At 43.1% G+C, this 27403-nt stretch overlaps 1 protein-coding gene across 3 annotated transcripts in view; it reads left to right on the plus strand.

Annotated features, from left to right (window-relative positions):
- The window catches only part of epha3 (eph receptor A3), a 267227-nt gene that overhangs the window by 145828 nt on the left and 93996 nt on the right, over positions 1-27403 (plus strand). For all 3 annotated transcript variants that reach the window (XM_078560154.1, XM_078560155.1, XM_078560156.1), the window contains exons 4-5: positions 7399-7554; positions 13576-13911. In XM_078560154.1, the coding sequence (XP_078416280.1) occupies positions 7399-7554; positions 13576-13911 (492 nt within the window). The remainder of the gene's footprint in view (positions 1-7398; positions 7555-13575; positions 13912-27403) is intronic.

Below are 27403 nucleotides of genomic sequence, written 5' to 3' on the forward strand. Positions count from 1 at the left end.
TTGCGTTTGGTCAAGAAAACTTAAGATGTGATATTTTTGTGGGCAAAAGGTATTCACTGAACCCTTTATTTTGAAGGGCGATGGGTTTTGTCACAATGGCATCACACACAGATAACTCAAAAGACAGTTCAATAGGAGTTTCTTTATTGCATTGAGCTTTTGCCAAAAAAAAAATCTATTATAAGGTTTGCAAGCACCTTTTTCACAAAGACAGTGTGCCTTTAAGCATTGAGTGTATCCAACCATATGCTGAATTCAGAGGCTCAGTTACCATGACAACGCTATGCCCACCTACACCACCTCAGGGCTTACAATGAGCAGCAGGCAGGTAGTATTTTGTCACCAAATGTGTTGTATCTCGTGCTGATGGGGTAGAGTGGCAGCAGGAGTCCCCCATCTGTGCTCCATCGCTGCTGAGCTTCGCGTAGTGCTGTTTGCAATTGAGATCAAGGACAAAATAGTATTTAAAAAAAAAATCAAAAAGCATTTCATAATTAGCCTTTACGTTTGCCAATTCTGGGAAGATAGAAGTTTTTCACAATGTAGCTGCATTCTGCCTGTTGGGGAAGGCATTTCCAGATTTTTACTATCATTAAAGTCAATTCTCCGCCAATTTTTTAAAAACAATTTTTGCTTGAATTATTATTGAATTACAACTATTTTGTTCAGAATAAAATTAACGTGGAAGGGAGAGACCTACACTTAAGACATTGGTTCAGGAAGTCAATCGTATGGGCTGTTTGCTAAATGCACTTGTTCAGATGGTTCCAAAGTAGGAATAGTTTCATTGGACTTGGGCCCCCACCCTGGGCTGAGACAACAAGAAACATATCTATTAAAGACTGATGTCAATAAAAAGACTGCATAAAGGAATGAAAACAACAGCAATAGAGGGTGAGGAAGGTGTTTTATTAACCAACCTTGATGAAATAAGAGAGAGACGGAAGGACCACTTTGAAGAACTATATGAAAGAAATGCCAAACCTGAAAAGATTGAGCTAGAAGAAGAAAGTAATGTTGATATCGATTTCATTGGACCAGCGATACTAAACAGTGGGATAAGAGCAGCAATAAATGAGATAAAAGTGGCTGGAGTAGATGAAATATCGACAGCTGATTAAAAATGTGAGAAAAAACAACAACCTTTGCTAAGTTGTGCAAAGGTATTTACTTATCAGGCGAATGGCCAGAGGACTTCATGCAGACCATAATGATCACTCTAAGAATGCTATGCCAATGGCATGCCGATGTTCTGACTTTTGTAGAATTATAATTTACTGATTGTCCATGCATCAAAGGTTGTGTTGAGAGTTAGAACAAAGATAGTGGCCGGAATTTTCTGACCCCATTGGTGTCAGGTGTCATGGTGGGAGCGGGGAGACAATATGGTGAGAAAGCCAAAAATAGGTTTCACGCCATCGTGAGACCAGTTTGCAATCGTCCACTCCACCCTTCAAAGGCGAGCCGCGTTTCCCACCACTGCGCATTGGGAACTTAATTTCAGCACTTTAGCATCTCATTTTAAGCACTGCTTTCTGGAATCATGCCCCCCCGTGCTGGATCATCCGGACACATTGGCATGCAATGTTTCACAACTGTACATAAGCAACGTGCATCTGGCGAGCTACACTTCTCTCAGGACTTTGAGGTTTGTTTGCCTACCTTGCTTCGGGCAGCACTCGCAGTCATCAGCGCCAGGCTTTGCAGGCAGTACCACATCACTTTTGGAGGACCTCATGGGCAGGTCTCTAGCTACCTGACCAGCCATAAGGTGGGGGTGGCTTTTCAATGACTGCAGGGCTAGGCATTGCTTAGGGAAGGGGGAGAAGTGGCATTAGGCAAGGGAAGAGGCTGCAGGGCAAGGTCTGTGCTGGGGAAGGGGGCTATCCCAGGGTGTGTATAGATGCATGTTGACCTGTGCAAGTGGCCTTAAGATGATGAAGGCTGAGGAGGCAGTCTCCAGAGGAGATGAAGCGAGATGGAGATGTGAGGATGTGTGTGAGAGAATGAGTGGTGATGTCCCTTGAGCTGGCAGTGAGTGAGATGCCAGTGAATGTGTGATGGCCTTATGAGTGTGTGAGTTTCTCGTGATAAGATGGTTGCCTGCCGCTGGACCGGAAATTCCCACCTGTAGTCAATAGAGCTTTGGCTGGACTGTCAAATTTTTGGCCACAGGAGTAGACTGGAGAGATAGACAACTCATAAGGAATCATGGGACAAACAACAATTGCGAGAGTAGCCAACAAGGAGTCAGAGCCGGATGTAATTGGAAGAGTAGTTCGACAAGGATGCTTTTTATCACCAATCCTCTTCAATGTCTATGCAGAAGCAATGATCAATGAAGTGTTTGAAGGCAGAGAATCTGGTGTCAAGATGGTGATGGTGGAGGGGTGGGGTGGTATGATATCAACAGTTAGATTTGCAGGCGACAAAGCACTTGTACCAAGCATAGAATAAGGGTTACAAGAACTAGTAGATGGACTAGTAAGAGCAGGCATGAATTTTGGGATGAAAATGAACATTGGTAAAACTGAAATGATGCATATCTCAATATCACCAAGAAACATTCATATATTTATACAATGAAGAGAACTAAAACAGGAGCAAGAATACAAGTCTTTTGGAAGCATAATATCTGCTAAAGGAAAATGCAACCAAGAAATAAGAACAAAGATAGCAATGGGAAAGGCAATAATAAAAACAGAAAATGCTGGAAAAACTCAGCAGGTCTGACAGCATCTGTGGAGAGAGAAACAAGCTTTATGTTTTGAGTCCATGTGACTCTACTACAGAGCTGGGGCTTTGGCGCACACTCAGGTGCTGCAGTCTGCAGCTGGGATCTCAAGCTCCAAAGCTGCTCACAGTTGCCCACCACAGTTATCTGGAGAGTCCTCATTGGAAGTGTAGCGGCCTTCTACTGTTGATGCTGTAGCAACTGGTGAAATACCAGCAGTATGCTAAGTAAATGAGAAAAGAAGACAGGCACCAAGAACTTGCAAAAGGATGGTTTTAAGTACTTCTTACATATTTTTGATAATTATTGGCTAGAGGTGGAATTGAGCTGTTGGATGTTGTTTGTAAATGCGAATAGTCTCTTTCCACTTAGATTAGGAGAAATAAACACGGGAGGACATGGCTTTAGGGTGAAAGGGGAAAGGTTTAGGGAGAACATTAGGGGGAACTTCTTCACTCAGAGAGTGGTGAGAGTGTGGAACGAGCTACCATCTGACGTGGTAAATGTGGGCTCACTCTTAAGTTTTAAGAATAAATTAGATAGATACATGGATGGGAGAGGTCTGGAGGGTTATGGACTAGGTGCAGGTCAATGGGACTAGCGGAATAATATTTCGGCACAGACTAGAAGGGCCGAATGGCCTGTTTTCTGTGCTGTAGTGTTCTATGGTTCTATGGTTCTATCAGTTTGTTTATTGTTTTGGATTTTGTACTGGCACTGATATTTGTAATGAAGTAAGGGCAAGGCCTATGAAGCTGGACTGACAGAAAGCAGATGGATGGGGTTAGTAAGGGAGCTGGTGGACTGTTGGTGTATTGAGGATGATAGCTTGGTCATGCCAAGCACTTGGATGAGTTGCTCTTTGAGAGCTCAGGCACTAGTGGCTGATGTAGCTGTTGCTCTAACTCCTCTTCCTGCTGCTGTTCCTCATCATCCTGCACCTCTGTCTACTGTACCTCTCGATGCCCAGATGATGTTAAAGGTTGTTCCCTTATGATGCCAAGGTTATGGAACATGCAGAAGAAGATCATCAATTTAGGCATCCTCTTAGGACCATCCTCCCAAATGGTCCTGAGCCTATGGAGTGTCTGCTCAACAACATTTCTTGGGGTGCCATGGCTCTCGTTGCACGCCAGCTCTGCAAAATGTGCCTGGGCTCCTCACAGGAGACATGAGGCAATAATGGCATTTATGGCATTTTCGTTAAATGGTGGAGAGGACAGCTTTTGGTGATGTTTGCAAAGGAAGATCCATTTAGAATGGAGGGCCTAGTTACTGGGCTTGTGTCTTATCAGCCATGTGAGCATGGTCACTAAGTATTTCTAATATTTTGCATAGTGCTAAGATATTAAAATGGATAATTTACTGAATGGATGTGCTGTTCACATTCCAGCCTGTCACGAATTCTGTTAATTGCACTGCATATTTTTTTATATATCAAATGTAAATCACGTGTTCCTCGTTGTTGCTGTGATCCCTCCAAGTGCGATTTGTGCTGCAGTTTTTCTAAGCACTGTGGGTGAAGGCAGCCTCACCTCTGGCTGCCACAACATAATGTAAATGAGGTGGCACTTGTACCCTTGTTGCAAAGTAACCCACTTCAGGCGGTGGTTTTATTCCCTGCATTCCCAGAGGTGCAGTGCTATCGGTGATGCCACATTATAGTTCCGATGATCATCAACACAGCTTCTGCATTTCTGGCCTGTATCAGATTCCCTTAACATCACCATCTTTGGAAGGTCCAAAGTGACAGCTTTTGAATAGCTGTCCAAAGGTTTAACTCCAAAAAAAAACTGCCAGTGAAAGGACTATAGACCCATAAATTGAGATGGCTCAAAGTCATATAACAAATCAGATTAAATTGAATACCTCCACTTGTCAATCATATTAAGAGTAAAGATGTGATCACATAAAGTGAACTGTATCAAACTCAAAGCTGGCATTTTTCATTTTACCACAGCTGATGAATGGCCAAGATAGCAGCCTCAAATATCCTGAAGGCTACAACAAAAGAGACAGATTTCAAATTAGGAAGTGTCTTTCAGGATACAAAGAAATACTGTGATATATACTCAGTGCTGACTTTGGTAATTAAACAAAAAGTCCAGTTTAGAGAGTATAGAGGATATGTAGGCTTTCTATTAAATAAGGGGGCAAAGGTTCTGTCTATTGGGGCATTATAAAATGCATTATAAAAGACAAATTGGTTCCACTCTGTGATGATACATACCTTCAACAGCAGAAATTAAGACCATTTTCTAACTATGGAGCTGTTTTGGTTATCTGTGGTGATCAGCCATGTGACAAGGGTTGAGATGGCACTGCCTGTTTCTGATCCCGCCAGTGCAGGGCTCCAACCATCTTAGTGGCCGAGCCTCACATCTCGAGATCCGGTGCTCCGAGGCAACTCACATGTCGGGGAGAGTAAGAAATCAGCCAGCTCCTGATTCTCCTGTGTTATGACCACGGCAGATGTTAATTGCTGAGCAAACCAAATCCCAGAGGGAAACTTGGCTTATGGGCCATACCTTTTTTTTGTATGCTGTAAACCAGAAGAAAATGTACTGATCTCAGCAGCAAGGAGTCCAGTGACGCTTTTGGGATTTTTAAAAATTAAAAGTAAAAGTTTTATTCACAAGAAGAAAAGAAAACTTAAACGCAAAGATTACAGTTACACAGTTAAAATTAGCTTTAAGAAACATTCCCCAAAAGACTCCTTACTTGGTCAAACCCACAAGTAAACACCTTCCTGGCAACACTCCCTTATAGATGTTTAACTATAAAAATCCAATAATATTACCCAAGGCAAACTGCTGTAGCTTTGATAAAGGCATACCACATGGTCTCTTGAACTCTCTTCCACGCTGCTGTGGAAATCCAAGACTTCAGAAAAAGACTGATTTTTGCCTCCCATGGCTGTTCTGGCTTGACTGGGTGGCTGATTCAAACTGGATCTTCTCCCAACCTAGAGCTGTTTCCGGGAGATCTTCCCCACATAGCCAACAGCCAACAACTAAGATTTCCACAGGAACTCTGAAGTACCCTCTTCCCCCTTTCAGGTTCCATTGTTCTCATACCTCTTTGAAACTCAAATCCTTCCAAATATAAAATCTTTCATGTTTCCATTTTTTTTGTGCTTTTGGGTCAATAAAATGTAATATACCCTCTTCTGTTTACCTATGGAATTCCTGTAAGATTCAAAAATGTTTCTTTCTACCTCTTTTCCTTTGATATTCAAATGAACTCTCAACTTATCTAAAAATGCAAGTGTTAGACCTAACCTATTTACTTGTACCTCAAACCCCCCATAATATCTCGTTACAAATGCACAAACCTAATGCCTCTACCCTTTCATGTCTTAAACCTCCCAGACAACGTGTCTCTAGTAACCTTTCCCCAGCTTAATTAAATAATTTGCCCACGCACACACAGGCACACAGCCTTCTTCAGAGAATAACACAATATTCCCCAAAAATATTTTTTTAAAAACATTCATTTTCACACTTGACCCCACAAAAATGAAAGAACATTTTATTTTGTGGAGCATCCTACAGTGATCTGTTTAAGAAGAGCTTGATTAGGGTGCTCCAATGATAGGGACCAATGGGCAGGGCAGGGCATGCCATACAGTCAGCACCCATTAGTACATGAAAATCGCATCACTTACAGGACCCTGATTTAAATAACTGAACAAAGCAAGAGTGCTGGCCACCCATTTCAAGGATCTCTCTCAAGTGGGGCAGGTCTTGGAAGCCAGAAGGTGGGCTACCTTTTCCTCATTTTGTTGGTCCACTAAGCCATTTTCCAGTGTAAACACAGTGGTCGACATATGAAAAGTTGATTGCTATATGGGGATGCACAGTGCATCAAAATTTTATTCTATACCATATAGCCCAGGACTCTACAGGTGTTCTCCTGTCTCCCACTGTAATCCCAGTGGGAGATAGACAAAACTAACTCATCATCACCACTACCACTCCCCAAACCACCCCCCTCTCTCCCCCCCCCCCCCCCCCCCCCCCACCAATTGCCCCGACCCAATGAAACAGCAGGAGACTAGGAAAACCCCCACAGAAATTTCATAGCCTCTATCTTGGAGCCGTATTATTACAACCCTTGAATCAAATAACTTGCCAAAACAAATATTTTCACTTGTTTCAGCATGAGCTCCAGTATGGAAGAACTCAAACCAAATGTTGACCAGAACCTAACATCTTGCTCTGAACTCTAAGCTTGACTCTGGGACATCTCACCTCGCTCAGTTTTTCCTTCTGTAAAAATCAAGTTTGCCTCCATCATATTCAGTAACTGAATTTCAAACAAGACTTGCATTTATATAGCGCCTTTTAAGACCACCAGACATCTCAAAGCGCTTTTCACTCAATTATGTATTTTTTGAACTGTAGTCACTGTAGGAATGTACAGCCAGCTCATGCGCAGTGACCTCCCACAAACAACAATGTGATAATGACCAGGTAATTTTTTAAACTTTGGTTTCTACCCTACATTTTCTCGTTCTGTTCTATATGCACTGTCCCACCGTATGGATTTCTCAATAGGAAAACACAGTGAGAAGGAATTGTGCTGTCAGTGATAGACAAACTCCATTGTCTTGCATGCCCAGTATGTCATATTGACCTAATCCCATTTTCTTTCCCCATCAGCCTGCAAATCTGGGTTCTACAAAGCCTTTGCTGGAAATGTTAAGTGTGCCAAGTGTCCTCCTCACAGCCATGCTCAAGAAGAAGGCTCCGTGTACTGCGACTGTGACAGGAATTACTTCAGGGCACACAAAGATCCTATCTCCATGGCTTGCACTAGTGAGTATGACTTTTTTTCTCTCTCTTATTTTGTTTCTCTGTTGCATTGTTTGTCCCAGCACTGGCTGTGACCATACAGGAAAAGCATTCAGCTTCTGCAATATCCCAGTATTTACCATGATGTTGTAATCAATACCCGCATTGTGCTTCCTGGATGAGAGATGGTTTTCTAGCATTTGTATTTTTAGCATGAAGAGGGTTATGGATCTTTATAAATGAAAGATTATTGGGGGTAGATGAGAATGTGGAGTTGAGGTTACAATCAGATCAGTCGTAATCTTAATGAATGGTGGGGCAGGCTTGAGGGGCCGAGTGGCCTACTCCTGCTCCTAATTTGTATGTTCATACGTAGATGGTCAAAGAAAGAAATAAAAATAGAACATGTTGAAAGTTTGCAGCAGTTCTGACGGCATCTGTGAAGAGAGAAACAGATAATGTTTCAGGTTGATGACATTTCATCAGAACGGAAGGTAGAGATGTAACAGGTTTAAAGCAAGTTAAAAAAGGACTTCTATTTATCTAGTGCTTTATCATGTCTAGCAAGCATCTTAAAGCACTTGATAGAACCACAGCACAGAAATAAGGCATTTGTTCCATTATGTTTGTGCTGATCCTTAGCTCTCTCTCTCTCTCTTTCTATAATCCTGTGTCCTCCTCTGATTCAAATAATTATCTGGTTTTCCCTTAAAAGATGGAATATTCTCCACCTCAGCCACTCCCTGTGATAAATTATCCTGAGTCAAACACTCCAAACATCTCTCCTTGCTCTGTTAGTGAAGATTTTAAATTATGACCCACTGTTACTGACTCAATATAGTTGTTGTTGACTCCACAAACAAAGGAATCAGTTCCTCACGATGGACTCTAAAGCCCCTCATGATTTTAAGAATCTTTATTAAATTCCCTCAGTTTCCTTTGCTCCAGTGAAAATAGCCCACTATCTCAACTTTCTCCCCATAACCACAGTTTCCCATTCTGGTCAATCTACGTTGTATATTCGCTATCTTTATCTTACGTATAAAGGGATACCCAAAGCTGCACATAGCATTCTGTCATCTAACCTACATTTCATAGAAATTGATGATTACTCCTTTCTCTTGTATTCTATGCCTCTATGTATAAAAACCAGAATATTGTTGATATTTTTCATGGCTTTGTCCATACACCTACACTCATATTTTGTTTTATTCTTTCATGGGATGTGGACTTCGCTGGCAAGGCCAACATTTGTTGCCCATCCCTAGTTGCCCTTGTGAAGGCCAGAGAATTATGTATATGAGCCACCATGCCCCTCTGCTCATCTACAACTTTCATATGCTTTCCGTTAAGTGTATACTCCTAATCTTAGTTTTTCTTCCCAACGCATATTACTTCTGTTATCTACATTAAGTTGCTTTTTCCATCCATCTGCCCATGCCACCAAGTTATTTATGCCTTCATGAATTATATGTCAGTTTTCCTCATTGTGCCAACTTTTGTGTCATGAGCAAATTCCAAGACTGGTCTCCCTGCGCCCTATACCCACTTCCCTTTATATTTCTTAAATCCCCTCATTTGGATTCTGTCTTCAAACAATCCCAGGACTTCCTTACACTATACAGTATTGATAGAATCTTTTGCTAACTCTGCAATGCCATTTCATTGTTTCCCTATCTCTTTTCAGAATGTTATAGCCAGGAATATTAAACCTGCCCAAACTCCCCATGACTCCAATAAAGCTATTACATCATGCCCCTCGATAGATCTTAATATTTCTAACTCTTCAAATTTGCTTTGAATATTTTGTTCATCCACACACACAGCACGCAATCCAGACTCCAACATTTTGGAATGTTGATCCTTGTACTTTTTCCTGGTTTTCTCATTTCTCTTCTTTTATGGCCCCTTTTACATTTATTTTCTATTACTTCATCACGTATCACTTTCTTTCCCTTTCTCCTCTGATAATTTTCCTCACTGTTTATTTCTGCTGAATCTTTTGCTTCTATTGCAGCAGTTTTATTGATCCTGCATTCCCCCAGACTCAAATTTAGACTTCCCTGTCCTCGGCCATGTTAGATTAAATGTTCCTCCACTGCTATAATTATCCTCCCTGCAAAGACATTGATTTTGTTTTGGTTCAGGTGGAGGTTGTCCTTTCAGGTTTATCCTTTCCTTATAATTCATTTTGATGCCCCACAAATGTGAATCCTTCCTTCCTGCACCAGCCATGCTGCACCTTTTGGAACTTCTTTTGCTGACTGATGTCACTGTGAAGCAATCTGAAGCAGCTGAACCACCTTGGGATTAGGTGGGGGGGGTGTTCAGTCTGGGTCTGACTCCTTAAACCTCCCCCCCGTGCAATACTTCAAATGTATTTCTACGTCTCCGATTCTAGCATGGACACATGAATTTCAATGTTCTCTCTCCACTTACAGTTTTTCCCTCTCAACAACGTCCTTCACCCTTCATCCTGGCAACATACCACGACTGCAAAATGCCTATCTGTTCATCCAAATATAAACCACGACTACTCTCCACCTGTTTTTGTAGTCCACCTGCCTCTGAACCTGTCTTATGCTCCAGTGTTGTTCAGGGCCACCTTCCTTTGGGTCACAGTCATCTCACTTCATGTCATTGCTGTGTATCATTCAACAGTTCCAGTGAACTAGGGGCTGTCTGCATCTCTGAGCTCAGTTTCTATCTGCTATCTCTGCGGATGGTGCCCTCTCCTTTTCTTAACACTATTCCTGTGTCCTGAATGGGCCATGTTGGCTCACCATATTCTCTAAAGCAAGACCAAGAAACCCCTCATCCACTTTGATGCCTTGGAATTTGGTAGTTGCTTCAAAGGCTCAATTTTCCAATACTTAGTGCAAACGTGCAGCTGCAGGATGCATTGAAAATCCACGATCGTCCACATATTGTGGCTGGAATTCTCTGCTCTCGCTGATGGTGGCGGCAGGAAGGATATTTGGGATGACGGCATTCCTGAACCTTGCCACCTCCCGCCTCCACCAGAATTAACTTATGGTTGGCCTTCCTGCCCCACCGCCAATTGAGGCCCCTCAGTGGCCAATTAATGACCACTCAAGGCCCTCATCCTGCCGCCGCTGGTGTTAACTCAGCTGCAGACGGGCCTCTTGCTATGCCGCATATATGGCAGCAAAAACCATATGGCAAGCTGGCCACCTCCAGGGGCTGCACGGGGTGGGGGGATCCCTTGATCAAAGGCACTCAGTGTCTGATCATGGGACTGGACATTGGGAAGTGGGGAGGGGACCCACTAAGAGCCACCTCCCTTCCCTTCCTGCCAAACCCCCTGCACCCCTCTCACGGCGACCCCCAACCATGTAAACACTCTGTTCCCTCCACATTACTTACCTGTGGCCCAGACAATTCTATGATCCTGGGAAACCAGTGCCTATCCTTCTTGCAGAATAGCCACAGCCTCCCCAGTGGCTCTGCTGAGCACAAGAGCTGCTGGCCTCTGATTGGCCGGTAGCTCTCACTTGACGAGATTTCCGCCCCCATGGTCTTGGGGGAAGGCCCGCCACCGGCCTTGCCACTGCCTGGTTGTCTTGTGGCCTGGGGGGGGGCCTCCCGAAAAGAGGCAGCGCAGATCTCTCGCCTGCTCTCCAGCCAGTAGGTGAGACCCCCCGATGCTGCAACAAGATCCCGCCCTGCAAATTTCTGCCTTTAGCTTAGGTTTGCAGCACTTGCTTCCTTTTTCACTTCTCCTGAAATTAATATTTGTTTCCTCTTTTGGACTTGGGAATTTGTGCTGACATATCCAGGCCCCATGAATGCAGCCTTCTGTTGAAAATAATTTGTCACAAAATTTGACATGAAGTTGGAAAACTTCAGGTCAAAGGAATGCATGGCGTGAAAGGTTGAAATGCCTGTGGTATTATGGTAAGGGGTCTCTCTTCTGAGATTGAGGCATTATAAAGGGAACTTTATCGCTGACCTTGGAAAGTTTGGTGCTGACACTAATAAGCCCTGATGGCGCTTGACTTCACTAACCCAGCATTAATCCTTGCAATCATGATAATCCAAATCATTGAAGCGACGTCTATAGACGTCAAATTAAAATAAATATGGTCATTGCAATAATGTGCTGCTGAATGTCTATTCATTATGTCCCCATCAAATGTATGGATCTTAATTGCAGCATGCAAAGTTCACAATGGAATTCTATGAAGTCTGTTCTGCTAAATGGGCAAGTCTACAGGGGGCCTTTCTTGGTGAAACTACTCATTTTATAGAGGAAAATATAAGCTGAGCAGAATAATTTGCAATTTTAGAGCAAATCTTGCTTCTGGCATAGAGAATCTCAAGAGGCTCCTTACTTCTGATGGCGTCAGTGATGGGGAGTATTCTGGAGTGACTCGAACTAGCCCAAGAATCTCTCTGGTATGCCCTAGCCTGGGAAATCAAACCTACAGGCTGAGAAATCCACCAACTAAAGAAAGAAAAATATCTAGGAATGTGAGCCAAGGCATTAACAAACCGATAAACCTATCAAATCTTCTTTATGTATTGGTTTGTGTAGCAACAGGGCATGACCAAAGACAACTGTAACATGACAGATGTCCCATAAATTGAACCCTGCTAGTTATAATGGGTTATGATGTAAATTGAATTCCTCACTGTGTGTTACTCTGTTGTAGCAGACTGTATATTTAATCCTGTTATCATGAATGTTAACCTAAACAGAACACATTAGTACCTAATAGTTCACATCCAGTAATATTTAGTCAATGTCATATTTTATGTCCCCCTTAAAAGGTCTTTACTGCTTGACAGGGTAGGTGCTGAGGAAATATTTCCCCTGGCTATGGAGTCTAGAGTCTTAAGATAAGGGGACGGCCATTCCAGTCTAAGATGAAGAGAAACTCCTTCACTCAGAGCGTTGTCAGTCTTTGGAATTTTCTACCCCCAGAGGATGCTCAGTCATTGAATATATTCAAGGCTGAGATTGATAGATTTTTGGACTCTAAAGGAATCAAGAGATATGGGATTCAGGCAGGAAAGTGAAGTTAAGGGCAAGGATCAGCCATAATCTTATTAAATGATGGAGCGAGCTTGAGGGTCTGTATGGCCTGTTCCAGCTCCTATTTCTTGTGTTTTCTCTATCTACTGTTTACTGAAGCACTAACCCATTTCAGAATTTCATTAAAATAGAAGACAGAAATTTTATACTGATATGTTGGTACATGTGTTCCTAATATCGTTCAGCATAGTTTCAACTCCAAAGATACAACTACCATCAAAAGGAAAATTGGAAACACTCTGTGCAGTACTTCAGGTGAACTCTTAAACACATGAAATGCGAGGTGAATCATGCTGGTTACTTGCTAACTGATTGAATTTATCTGTCCCAAACTGCATGTAGGCAAAGTATAAAATCTCTTTAAGCATGGTGGTGCAGCGCCAGCAGAGTGACATGATTTAGTGGGACTGAGGGGCAGAAGAAATGCAGCAGCTTTGTACCAATGCTTCTAGAGGAACTGATCCCAAAACCTGACTTGTCAGACATCAAAGTAAAATAAGCCCTGAGGCATTATTGGATAACGGTTTGTAATCTCGTCTTGCAAACATAATAGAAATCAGAAATATTAGTTGAAAAAAATTCAATAAAGTTTCTGCATACTTCATAATTCAGTCGGCTAATCATTGATCTATTGGGCTTCTGATACTAACAATTCATTGGAGAAGGATTAATAGTTCATTTCACTTTAAAATGAAGTGTGAATATAAATCTCTTTCGTGTGTTGTATTTTCTTCTGTTAATAAAGTCGGGCATCAGTTACGTTTTTTTTCCAGCAAGACTGAGGGCTCAAAGGATTAAGCTGAAATTATGGTAAGCCAAATTTAATTAAAATATTATTGCGGTCTGAAGAGCCACATGGTTTACAGGCTCCCCACTGCTCCCAGCCCAAAGCTTCAAACAAAATGGCTTTGTTGTAGAACAATGGCTGAGCTGCAGTAACATTTCTCCTGCTTTTTTATTCCCTCCCTTGCCCTCTTTGGTCCCAGGGCCGCCTTCCATCCCGAGGAACGTGTTTTCCAACATCAACGAGACATCGGTTATTTTGGACTGGAGCTGGCCGACCGATGCAGGAGGCCGCAAGGACGTCACATTCAGCGTCATCTGTAAGAAGTGCGCCAGCGGCCCGAGGCAGTGCGAGCCGTGCATGAGCAACGTTCAGTTCCTGCCCCGGCAGACGGGCCTGGCCAACACCACGGTGACGGTGGTCGACTTGCTTGCGCACACCAACTACACCTTTGAGATTGAGGCCATGAACGGGGTGTCCGGAATGAGTGCGGTGCCGCGGCAGTTTGCTGCGGTCTCCATCACCACCAATCAGGCAGGTAGGTCACTGGGTTTTATCCTCAACTGAAAAGTCAGAAGGACCACACGTTGAGGGATTTTGAAACAGTACCCAAGGAGAAACTGTTTTTAATGACGAGTTAAGGTCATTGGCAAAAGAACTGGGGTGGGGGCTGATGAAGAGAGTTTATTTTTACACATTGAGTTGTTACGACCTGAAATGCATTGCCTGAAAGTTGGGGATGGAAGCAGATTCAATGATAACTTTCAAAAGGGAATTGGATATTTACTTAAAAGGGGAATATCTGCAAGGCAATGAGGAAAGATGAGGGTGAGTGGGACTAACAAGAGCTGAAACAAACCAAATGGCCTCCTCCTGTGCTGTATGGTTCTATGAACATTTTCCTAAGGCGTGTAGATTTTGACTGAATTTACAAATATGTTATTTTAAACAATGTGTTAATGGCATTATTGGGTATTGACTTAGCAGGGCTTCTAAGCTCAATGGATGTGAGGAAACTTTGATGCCCTAATCATCTTGCAAGTTAGGGCCAGTACCAGTCCCAAAATATCAATTATGTCCTTACCATCCTACCAAATGCAACATAATTCTATACTGACCCAACCTCAAAATGATTGCCTCCATAAAGCATAAGGAGGCATGCCTGTTGAAAGCTGTTGTGTATGCATTAATTTTTCTGGGACAAGCAAATCAATTGGTTGGATTGGATTGTTCTTAGTCTAAGCCTGGTGATGCCAGTTTATTTCTTTAAATGGATCGAAAAGAAAGGATGTAGGAGATAGAACAAGATTGCTCTCTACATTTATGTCACAGAGTCATTATGGTTTGGAGGGTGAACGGAAGATGCCAGACCCATGAACCTGACCCTCCCCACCCCCTTTCTTCATGCTGATTGTAATACAGAGGTCACAATTCTCATATATTTACTGACTTGTCTTCACATTTCACCATGCGATTTGTGCGACCATTCAGTTTCCTTCTGGTTGAGCAGAGCTAACTGACTAATGTTGCACACTGTGTCCTGTAGGATGACATGAGTGAAGATGTGCAGAGCTATATAACTCCCATCCTTCACAGTGGCTTGACCTGGCAAAGTAACTCAGCCCTTCTGTTAGGCTAATACTATGTTGGTAATGCAACTATAATAAGGATATTAACACAGTTGTTCCTGAATCAGCCACTGGTTTTCTGACTGTATTTGTCTTGCCATTAATTCCAGCCTTTAACAATTAGCCTCAGTGACATAGTGAAGCCAGCACTCCAGTAATATCATGAGCATTTATTGAACTCAAAAATAGATACAAATGGGACAAAACAAAGAAGTATTAGTATTAATCATAAACACTAATCCATGGTTATTACCTGACGGTATCTTAGTGCTGTGCTTTTGTTTCCAGCTTTAAAAGGAAGAAACATAAATAAGAAATGCAAAAGAGTAAGAGCCTCCATCTCCAATGATGGATACATTCTGTTTATTTACCTTTTTGGCATCCTTTCCCTATATTTTCTCCTGTACATGCTGATTCATATTGGCTACTGAAAACTGGCAACTCTCCTGTCCCTCATCCAACTGGCCATACCTCTGGAGTAAGCCTAGTCTCTGTTCTATGATGACACTTCAGACCTGAGCTGTGTCATAGCAGTGGCCAATTGAAGGCCTCATCCCGCTTCTGCTGCTATTTTACTCATGGCAGGGGGGTGCTCATGTCAAGTGGGTAGCCCGGAAGCTTTAGCTGCAAGGGCTGGTGTCAGGCAAGGTAGGGTATCTCCTTTGTGGATACCATGCACCTACCTGAGGCACCACCCCAACCCCCCACACCCAAGAACACCCTTCTCCACCCCTGGCCTCTCAAACCCCCCCCCCCCCCCCCCCACCCCGCTCACCCACTCTGCTGGGCCTGCCAGCCTGACCCTGGTGAAATCCCCCCCCCCCACCGGACTTAACCTGGTGTCCGGCTCCAGCGATGGTCACCATGGGGAATTGCCTGTAATCCTAGCAGTGGCCACCGCTTCCACCTGGCACTGCTGGGACCCCAGAGCTACCAGCCATCTGCAGCTCTGAAGTGGAAATTCCTGTCCTTGAAGGGCAGAAATCCCCACAGTGAATGACAGTGGGGCAGCTGTTCTTCACCAGGGTGGGCTGCCCACCGACTCTTTAGCTTCAGGGGTGGGACGTGGTGGGGACCACAGTGCCCCGTAAAACCCAGCCCCATAAGGGGGAATCTTGGCTAACTTCTTCCTGCTTTGCCTCGGAGCACTGAGAGCAATTGTAGCATTTCCATATGTTGCCTCAGCTGAAATCATAGCAAAGAGATCAAACTTATAATCTCCCTTGTCTGCATGGCTCAGTATCATAATTACATGGCTCACTTACTAAACAACTGTGGAGGGAAAAAGATGGCTTGGGCTATCCATTTCTGTCATCACTTGTAACACTGGTGTTTACAGTTCTTACAACCAGTTTCGCTTAAGGGATAAGAGCAAAATAATATTTTCACAAGGATATATTAAGTAACCTGTGTTTATTGAATAAGTATAAAATAACACAATAGAAAGCATAAGTCATATATCAATTTACATTTGCAAAAATGAAAATAACAGAAAAGTTTATTGTTTTTAATCATTTATAGTGTTTGTGCTAAAAGACTTGCACAAAAACAGCAATTGTTTAACTTGGATAGGTTTCCTCCAGTGTTGGCTGGAAGCCCTTGATCAGTATCTTTTTTTTATTCTTTCATGGGATCTGGATGTCGCTGGCAGCGCCAACATTTGTTTCCCATCCCTCATTGTTCTTGAGAAGGTGGTGGTGAGTTGCCTTCATGAACCACTGCAGTCCATCTGGTGTAGGTACACCCATAGTACTGTCAGGAAGGGAATTTCAGGATTTTGACCCAGTGACAGTGAAGTAATGGCAATATAGCTCCAAGTCAGGATAGATGTGTGGCTTGGAGGGAAATTTGAAGGTCGTAGTGTTCCCATGCATCTGCTGCCCTTGTCCTTCTAGTTGGTAGAGGTCACGGGCTCTTGAAGTAGCCTAGGCGTGTTGCTGTCGTGCATCTTGTAGGCAGTGCACACTGCTGTCACTGTGCATTGGTGGTGGAGGGATTGAATGTTTAAGATGTTGGAGCTGTACTCACCCAGGCAAGTGGAGAGTATTCCACTTACTCCTGACTTGTGCCTTGTAAATGGTGGACAGACTTTGTGGAGTCAGAAGGAGGGTTAGTCACTGCAGAATTCCCAACCTCTGATCTGTTCTTGTAGCCACAGTATTTATATGGCTGGTCCAGTTCAGTTTCTAGTCAATAGTAATCCCCAGGATATTGATAATGGGGGATTCAGTGATACCATTCAATGTCAAGGAAGATAGTTAGATTCTCTCTTGCTGAAGGTGATCATTGCTTGGCACATGAGTGATGCGAATGTTACTTGCCACTTGTCAGCCCAAGCCTGAATGTTATCCATGTTTTGCTGCATGGACTGCTTCAGTATCTGGGGAGCTGCGAATGGTACTGAACATTGCGCAATCATCAGCGAACATCCCCACTTCTGACATTATGATAGAGGGAAGGTCTTGATGAAGCAGCTTTTAAAAAATGTATTCTTTCATAGAATGTGGGCATCGCTGGCAAGCCCAGCATTTGTTGCCCATCCCTAATTGTCCTGGGACTGAGTGTCTTGCTAGGCCATTTCAGAGGGCAGTTAAGAATCAACCACATAGCTGTGGGTCTGGAGTCACATGTAGGCCAGATCAGGTAAGGATGGCAGATTTTCTTTCCTAAAGGTTATTATTGAATCAGATGGGTTTTTACAACAATCAATGAAAGTTTCATGGCACCATCACTGAGACTAGCTTTCAATGCCAGATTTATTAATTGAAATTAAATTCCACCAGGTGGGATTTGAATCCATTTCCCCAAAGCATTAGCCTGGGCCTCTGGATTACTAGTTCAGTGACATTACCACTACACTACCATCTACCCCCAGCTGAAGATGGTTGGGCCTAGGACACTACCCTGAGGAACTCCTGCAGTGATGTCCTGGGACTGAGATGATTGGCCTCCAACAACGATAATTACCTTCCTTTGCGCTAGGCGTGACTCCAACCACTGGAGAGCTTTCCTCCTGATTCCCATTGACATCAGTTATGCTCCTTGATGCCACATTTGGTCAAGGTGTCAAAGGCAATCGCTCTCACCTTCCCTCTTGAGTTCAGTTCTTTTGTCCATATTTGGACTAAAGCTGTAACGCAGTCAGGAAAAGAGTGAACCTGGTGGAACCCAAACTGAGCAGGTTATTGCTCTGTAAGTGTCTCTTGATAGACTGCCAACTACCCCTTCCATCACTTTGCTGATGAGCAAGAGGAGGCTGATAGGATGGTAATTGGCCCAGTAGATTTGTCCTGCTTTTTGTGGACAGGACATACCTGGACAATTTTCCACATTCTCAGGTAAATGGCAGTGTTGTAGCTGTACTGGAATAGCTTGGCTAGGGGCACAGCTAGCTCTGGAACACAATCTTCAGCACTATTGCCGAGGTGTTGCCAGAGCCCATAGCCTTTGCAGTATCCGTGCCTTCAGCCATCTCTCTATATCATGTGGATTGAGTTGAATTGACTGAAGGCTAGTATCTGTGATGCTGAGGACGTCAGGAGGAGGCTGGAATGGATCATCTACTCGGCTCATCTGGCCGAAGTTAGGCTGAAGCATTTGCAACTTTCTGTGTCCTACTGAAAAGGTAGATGGGGCCTTGATTTAATATCCTACCTGAAAAACAGCACCTCTGACAGTGTGGCACTCCCTCAGTACTGCACTTCACTGTCAACCTAAATTTGTGGTCAAGTCCTGGTGGAAGGCTCTGTCCTCTGTGTGCAGCAGGCGTAGCCAAACTCTAAGTGGATTTAGAAAGAACAGGTTCACAGTTATGAGACAGTCAGAGAGTACCTAATTGTGTGGGTCAAAGACTGAAAGGTGCCACCATCATATAAACAAGCAGCATGGAAAAAATTAGAAAATACTAAAATAAAATGTCCAACTGAAAATCAAAATACCGTTAGGGTGCGGTTAATTAGCAATAATAGGCATTAAATGGGACAGGAGGGTATAATTGGGGAAAGGCACATTGATTGACAGGTAAGACCATAGGTCTCCTCTTCAATCAGGCTCAATATCTTCAATCACCAGTTACTGCATTCCTCGTTGTCCGTTATTGTTTAGATGATTGGCAGCAGAACAGGGTGCTCCACAGTTAATTTATAGAAATGCTTAAGGAGGCAGAGGTCCAATTAGTCCCCACCCAAATATTATGTTGAGAACTTGGCACAAGGATAGCAATGGATTATGAGACAAAATAAAAATCACAGGTCAGCATTAAACCTCCTAAAGAATTACCAGTTCTAGAGGAAATGATGGGATCGCTACTTATTATTTTAGTATATTTCATTTGACATTTTTCTGCTCTAGGTATTTTTGATAGGAGTAACTTATGCTTGAATAATGCCAATCTATATGAAACAGTATTGTAAAGAAAATTGTTGGATGCTCAACGAGAGATCAATAGTGAATAATATCACAAGAAGAGACACGCATAGTATTCTATGATCACCTGCCCTCAGAATAAGTGGTGCAGATTGTCACGACACAATTGTACTTGTGATATTTGTGAGTTGTGAGTTTTCGAAATCTTTGAACAGCTGCTATATGCTACCAGGTAGCCTGGCTGCATCCCGCTGTCCCCTAGCATTCGGTGAAATAAAATGAAAGTGTAAAAATCCTCCTGTTAATCTTACTGAAAAAGTTGATGTAAGTTTAAGACAGATTTTTTTTTGTTTTGTATTCATACCAACATTTTTGTAGGATTTAAACTGCCTCCATTAACTTATATTTATGAGATAATATAGCATTGCATTGGGATTTAACATGTCTCAGGGAACAGATGAAATTTTCCTCAGACCCTTGTGCTTTATATCATTTAAACTCCTCAATGTGTTGCTGCCTTGTAAAACACACGTGCCCGTAGCTTATTTTACAGGGATGTATTCATGTTCAGTCTGACAATTTTTAGTACCTAATTCTTTTTAATGCCTAGTGTGGGATTGGCACTGTTGCCCATGTTCTGGAATGATTTTACTTCACATTGTAGCTAATCTGTTAATAATCTGTTGCAACTAAAGACAAGTTTGCTGAAGGCAAGTATCTATTGACTTTGATTTTGGTGACTGTGGGAGAACTTCTGCTGAGTCTCTAACAGAAAAGCTTGAAGAACATTGTTGTTTGTTGCAAATTGCAGAAACTTTAATCAAAATTGTCGTTGTTGCCTCATGAACCCAATTTTCAATTTCAGCATATAGTGCTCTTGTACAAAATGCCTGAGAGTTTAGTCATGAATACTCAGTGCATACAAATGAGCGCACTGGCATTAAGTGCTGAATTTTTCTAAATTTTGGGCAGAAGCCTCACCCAGCATTAATTCTATACATTCAAAGTCGGCATTTAAGGCAAAATGATTTATTGCATAAGGGAAACATAGGAGGTGAAATTGAGCTTGTTGAGAATGCGAAACAGGCCGAATTGTGTTTGCTGTCCACTAAAACATACCTAATATTCAGTCCCATTCAAATCAAAGGAAGTAATATTGATTGGGCAGGTAATGGCCAGATTTTTCAGTTGGCATGTAGGGGCGGGACCCACACGCCGGCGTGTAAAATGACATGTGATGATGTCAGGCGTGCGTCCCGGCATCATTGCGCTGTCTTGCGATGTTTCGTTCAGCGGGAGCACGCCAGAGTTGGCTGCATGCCCGCCGATAATTAAGGCCATTAAGGAACTAATTCATTTCAAACTTACACTGCCCACCCAACCTAAAGGTTGGCGGGCAGGCGGAGAGGCCAAGCAGCCTTTACGTTTTTTAGGAAACCTCACCCACAAGCGAGATGAGGTTTCCTAAAGCTTTACGAAATAGAATTTTAAAAATTTCTGAAATATAAAAACATTATGTCTTATGTGACACAATCATGTTCATGTTTCATTACGTTTTTATTCCACGGCTCCGTGCCTCAGGGAGGTTGAAACGTTCTTTCACACGCATGTGCTGGCCCCGACTTTCCCTCCTCCCCCCACCCGCACAGGTAGCGCTACTACCGCTCATGTATTACGCTGGGTGGGCGTTAATTGACCCGCCCACGTAAAATGGCGGTGCGGAGCCGATTGCGGGCTGTGGTCCGCGATCGCCCCCACCCGCTCCCCCCCGAGCCCGCCCAATGTGGGAAAAAATCAGGCCACTGTGTGACTGACCGACACCATATCACATGTTTTATGTTCCTGCCATGTCCAATTTCACCCCATAGCCTTGAAGGGCCAATGAAGATGAACTTTGCTGTGGATGAAATAAATCCCACCAAACACAGCTTTGAGTGCTTTAAGTGGTAGAAAATGAAATAGAACACACCAAAAAGACCAGGTAACACCAGAGCCAACCTGCCTGCACCTGTCATTATGCCATCAACCATATTTAGGTTGCACAAACTTACCTGGCAGAGAATCCAAACTTGAGAGCTCCAAATCAGCACAAAGACAAACTTGTGCCATAAACTATAAAGATACTTACAGAGTACCACGAATCTCTTTCCTCAACTGCTATTGCTCCACCTCTTTCCAAACTTGTATAGGGAACTACTGCAATTGCCAGTCTGCTTGTCCAACATCCAGTATTGGATGAGCAGAAATTTCCTCCAAATAAATATTAGGATGACCCATCACAAACTCCTTTCCCTAACCACCAACTCTAACCCTCCCGCTGACTGGTTAAGTCAGGCTACTTGCAACCTTGGTGTCATATTTTAACCAGAGACCAGCTTCCGACCATATATCCATTCAATCACTAAGACTGCTTATTTCCACCTTCATAACATTAGCCAACTCCACTCCTGCCTCAACTCATCTGCTGCTGAAACACTTATCTATGCCTTTAATGCCTCTCGACATAGGCCTGAATTTTGAGCTTGTCAGGTGCGTTTGATCAGCGGGCCCAGAAGCGGCAGTGATTTCTGCATCGGCCACAATCGGACCCCAAACGTGATTATACGCTGGCCGGCCAATTAACTGGCGACCAACGTGAAACGTGTGCTGAGAGAGGCTCAGCATTGCCTGGTGGTGGGGGGTGGGGGGGTGTTGGTGGAACAGGCTGGGCACTGTGAGAAGTGAGGGTGCAGGCGGACATGTCCAACAAGCTCCATGAAGGCTGCCAACTGCTGAGGAACTACCTCAAGGAGCTGCTGTATTGTTCCAAAGAAATTTGCAAAAATAATGCTGCAAACTCTCCCTCTCTATGCAAATTCAAGCAACTGACAGCAGAACTCATAACACCTCAACCCTCAAAAATCTTCTTTTTATTTTATTTCATTCTGGACATTTTATCCTGCACTGGATCGAGTATGAAGCAAAAACGTGAAGGCTGCCAGGCCGATTGGCCCTTCCATCAACCGTAAAAGTACACAGGCCACGTAAAATCTCGAATAATTGCCTCCTTAATGGGCTTAATTGCCCACTTAATTGTCAGGGGGCGCAATTCCGACTCCCACGCGCACCCACCGATCGTAATGTTGCGCTCAAGTGGGAAGACGTCGGGACGCGCATCTGACATCTTCTCCTGCTATTTCACATGATTTCAGTCAGGTGCGCGCCCGGTCATTCAACATAAAACTCTGGCCATGGTTATTCCAATGCACTCCTAACCACACTCACAACTTGCACCCTCAAGCATAAGCTCATCCAAAACACTGCTGTCTATCCTAACTCAAATCAATGCCATTCACCCTTCTTTCCTGTGCTCATTGACTCCTGGTTGAACAAAGCTTTGGTTTTAAAATTCTCATGCTTTTTTACGAATCCCTCCGTGGCCTTGCCACTCCCTATCTCTGTAATCTCCTTCAAACCCACAACCCACCAAGGTAAGTGTGTTCCTCCAGTTCTGAACTCTTGCAGATTCCCAATTTTAATTGCTCCCCTATTGGCAACTGTACATTCAGCTGGTGAGGACCTTAGCTCTGGAATTCTCTCCTTAAACCTCTCCACCTCTCTTTTGTCTTTTAAGACATTCCTCAAAACTTACATATTTCTGTCCCAATGTCTCCATAAGCTTGGAGTTAAATGTTATTTGAAAACACTCCTGTGAAGGACCTTTTACTGTGTTAAAGGGGTTATAAAAATGCGCATTGTTGTAGCCAATTTGTTGCTTACAGCTGCATTAAGCAAGAGGTCCATTACCTGTTCAGCAGGACCTGTACTCATCTGCTTTCCCTTTGAGTAACAGCAGTAACATAACGTGGTTGCCCAGTTTATCCATCATTAGCCTGACTTATATCATGCAGCTAGGGTGTGTTACAAGGATTTGTTATGTGAAGACTTCACTTTCCTCTGGAAATAATATCCTGTATTGCACCATTCGATGTACTGTGCATGCATGACAAGCACCAATAGATGCAAGGCTATATGAGAGCTTTGGAGGAGTGACTACTACAAGGGTAGCAGATTTTGAGGGCATGCTTTGTGGCATCATACCTTGGACAAATACCTCATGCCGGAATCTTCTGGCTGGCATTAGGGTGGCCCCGTCCCTCAGGTCTGTCACCTGCTTTCACAGTTGCAGCCAGGTAGATATGTTTTTGTGGAGAGCATGAACAGGTCAATTTTTCTCGTCAAGTCATTTTATTAAAGTGAAAGTCAGTAACATGTCCTCTGACTCTTTTTATTTACTTCACTCTGCTCTGCTAATCTGATAGGGATTAAAATGCAAACCAGTCTATTTATAACATGAAACTTGAAGAAGCCTTTACTTTGTTCTGTCTGCTAACTGAGCAATAATGATCCTAGGACGGGTCAGGTTGGAGGCGACCATGGGAAGCTTTTGTGTCCAGAGTGCGTAGCACGTGCTGATGAGAACCAGGCCAAAACTCTTTATTTAACTCACGAGTTGGGGTTGGGTCCTCCACCTTTGGGTGTTTCCACTGATGCCAACAAACAAGACCTCTCCTCACACAATGTCAGTGAGAAAGGGGAGAACAGGGAACCTGGTGCTTAGACTGTGATTGGCAAGCTGCTTGGCCAATCACTGTTGTGGATATGAAAGTCCTGCCTCCAAAGCAGTCAATCAGTGGTGGCAATGGGTGGGGTCAGGCAGGAGGGAAACAAAACCTATGCTGGATTCCATGCACGATGGTTTGTGCTGAAATGTCAGTCAGCGGTATCATGTCGGGATTTTAAAAATATACATTTTTTTTTTAAAAACTAAGGAAAGTCGCAAAGTCAATTTTGTCAAAGTCAAGTCACAAGCCATTTTTTCCCAAGTCAAGTTATAGGTCAAGACCAGTGTGATTCAAGTCAGGCTTAAGTCCAAGTCACTGACTCGAGTCAACAGCTCTGCCAGCTATTTCTTGCCAAATGTTCTGGAGGCTGCCCTTGGATACTAATGAAGGAAACTCTGCTTTTTGTTTTATTAGCTGTATCAGCACTTCAAGGGTACCATCAACTGAACAGTAAGAGTTCATTCAGGAGTGTACCATTGGTGAGAAATAATGTGCATCTTTAAACCCCTTCTCTTTAGCTCATATGAAATGAGAAGCTTGATTATGTGCATCATTGCTTCTTTAATCAGTGTATTTCATTTGTCATCCTGTAATCAGAGTAAACTTTACATAAGAAATTTATTGTAGCTTGCTCTCCACTGACTTTGCAGCCAATTCACGTTCTTTTAGAGTGAATTTCCCCACCTCAAATTTTACACACACAAAATGCATTTTTAAGTAATTGAAACAAGTTGAGCATTGTTACAATCAAAATGCTTTAATTTAATTGGTTGGTAGTCTTGTGGTTTTAAACTCAATCACCTTCCTTGCACTCTTTTTGCAACTGTACATAGCTACACAAATTCCCCTACCCCCTCACTTATTTCTGGGCAGTAATTGCGGAAGACAGCAACACTTTAAGTTATATAAGTTGTCTCTTGCATTGCACGTGTTTACCAGAGAGTCACTGCTGTTTCATTTTCTATCCAGCATCCATTCTTTACTAACATTGCAATACAAGTACCTATAATTGTGGTAAAGTGGAGTACCATATACCTTTAAGAGAATGAATGTAGACTAACCATGTGACAGTATTGACCAATCGCTGTAAAGTGCGGGCTACTGGTTACCTGTAAGCCTAGAGCTGGAGGTGTCTGTGGGAGCATGCAAGGATTTAATGCTCTTCCTTCTGTTGCAATAAACAATCACAGTTTCTTCTAATGTCGGTCTCTCTCCATTATTGATAGCGAGCATCAACTAACAAGTGTATATGAAGGCGTGCAGTTCGAGTTTACTCAACTGGCGAACTCATAGACTCAAGACATAAAACTAATGCTGCATTCGCGTAATTCCATTGCGGGATAAAATCCTGTCACTTTCTGTTCCCAAGTACTTCTTTGCTTTTTTAAATTTCACAGAACAACCTTTCACTTTAGCGTGGAGGGCAATAAAGAAAATAGGATCACCCACCTCTCACTGTGAGCTTCCAGCACTCAGCTAATGAATATGTGAAAATTGCACGGAATGCACAATGATGTCTGGTCCTGGGACTTTCGACAAGATTGGCCATGAGGAAGCAGTCAATCCACATGGCCATCTGAACTTAGCCAGGTGCCTTTTCACTGCGAAATCCACGCTTCTGTGTTTGGGTTTTCTCATCTAACCTTTCACAACCTCAGGTCATCCCAAAATACATTATAGCCAATTAAGTACTTTTGAATTGCTATCGCTGTTTATAATGTAGGAAACACAACAGCCAATTTGCACACTGCAAGGTCCCAGAAACAGCAATGTGATAAAGACCAGGTAATCTTTTTTTTAGTGATGTAGATTGAGGAATCAGGATTGGCTGGGACACTGGGGGGGTGGGATTTCCTGGTCCTGCCAGCAGCGGGACTGGAAATTCTCGCCCAAGGTCAATGGACTTTTGACTGTCTCCAAAATCTGCAGTCCCACCCACGCTGATTCCCACCACTGGTGGGACTAGAAAATTCCGACCTGGCATTAATTCGCATGCTCTGTTTTGAAAAAAATGCCATGGGATCTTTTGTGCCCACCTGAGAGAGCAAGCAGAGATTTGACTTAACTCTTCACCTGAAAGGTGACAGAGAATGTTCCCATGTGGAGCTGAGTTAGTGGCGCTGTATGGAAACTCTTGCTGGAGATGGCAGATGCTCAGTTGTAGGAAAATGGAATGTAGTCTAGGTGGTCTGGTGTTTCAGAATCAACCTAAATTTAGCACAACTGCCATTCCACCTTGATACTCTTCAGTGGGTGGGTCTTTGTAGGTCTCAGCCAAATCAGTTATGAAGATAGATTGGAGAGGTTGGGACTGTTCTCCTGGGAGAGGAGAAGGCTAAGAGGAGAGATGTTCAAAATCAAGAGGGGGCTGGATAGAGTAGATAGGGAGAGACGGTTCCTGCTTGTAAAAGAATCAAGAACGAGGGGGCACAGATTTAAAAGTGGTTTGCAAAAGAAACAAATGTGATGTGAGAAAAAACTTTTTCACGTAGCTAGTGGTTTGAGTCTGGAATGCGCTGCCTGGAAGTGTGGTGGAGACAAGTTCAATCGAGGCATTCAAGAGGGAATTAGATGATTATTTAAATAGAAACAATGTGCAAGGCTACAGGGAAAAGGCAGGAGAATGGTACTAAGTCATAATGCTCATTTAGAGAGCCGGCGTAGACAGGATGGGCCGAATGGCCACCTCCTGCACTGTAACAATTCTGTGATTCATTTAGAAAAAGCTCTCCACCTTGGAGTGCGAGAGAGGGAAGAAGCAAATGAGGCCAGTCCCATCCTGCAGAATTGGACCCGAAGTTAGCTGATAATAGCAAAGTAGAACCCTCGGAATATCTAGCTCGCAGTTTTGACTGACTGTGTGCTGAAACTAAAATCACTCCATCATCAATCAGTAACACCATGCTGCTGCTTATCCAAATGCAAACTTCCATATTTTTTATTGTTTAAAAATACTTAGTTCAAAATTTTTTAAATTTGATCTTGGGATGTGAGCACTGCTGGCAGGACCAGCATTTATTGCCCATCTTAATTGCCCTTGAGAAGGCGACAGTGAGCCCTAACTTATGGCGTAGGCACTGTACAAGTCAACTGCATTGTGTTTCCAAGAGACCGTATTGATACAATGGAATTTGTGGATTACCTGTAGATATACTGACAAAGAGTAAGAGAAGGTTTTCTTCAATTGTGTCTCTATTTTAATTTCTAGGATTCAACCCGGCTGGGCAGAGCAAGATGTCTGCCCAGCATTGGCTCATCATTGTTCAGGGTTGCATCCCAATCCTTACTAATCTTATTTATTTTGCCAGCAAGGTGTGTAGTGGATATAGAGAAAATGTTTCCTCTTGTGGGGAATAGCATAACTAGGGGCCATCAACATAAGAAATCCAATAGGGAATTCAAAAAAAACTTTCTTACTCAAAGAGGGGTAACA

This window comes from Cetorhinus maximus, chromosome 16 (genome assembly GCF_964194155.1).
Source record: "Cetorhinus maximus chromosome 16, sCetMax3.hap1.1, whole genome shotgun sequence".
NCBI classification, from domain to species: domain Eukaryota; kingdom Metazoa; phylum Chordata; class Chondrichthyes; order Lamniformes; family Cetorhinidae; genus Cetorhinus; species Cetorhinus maximus.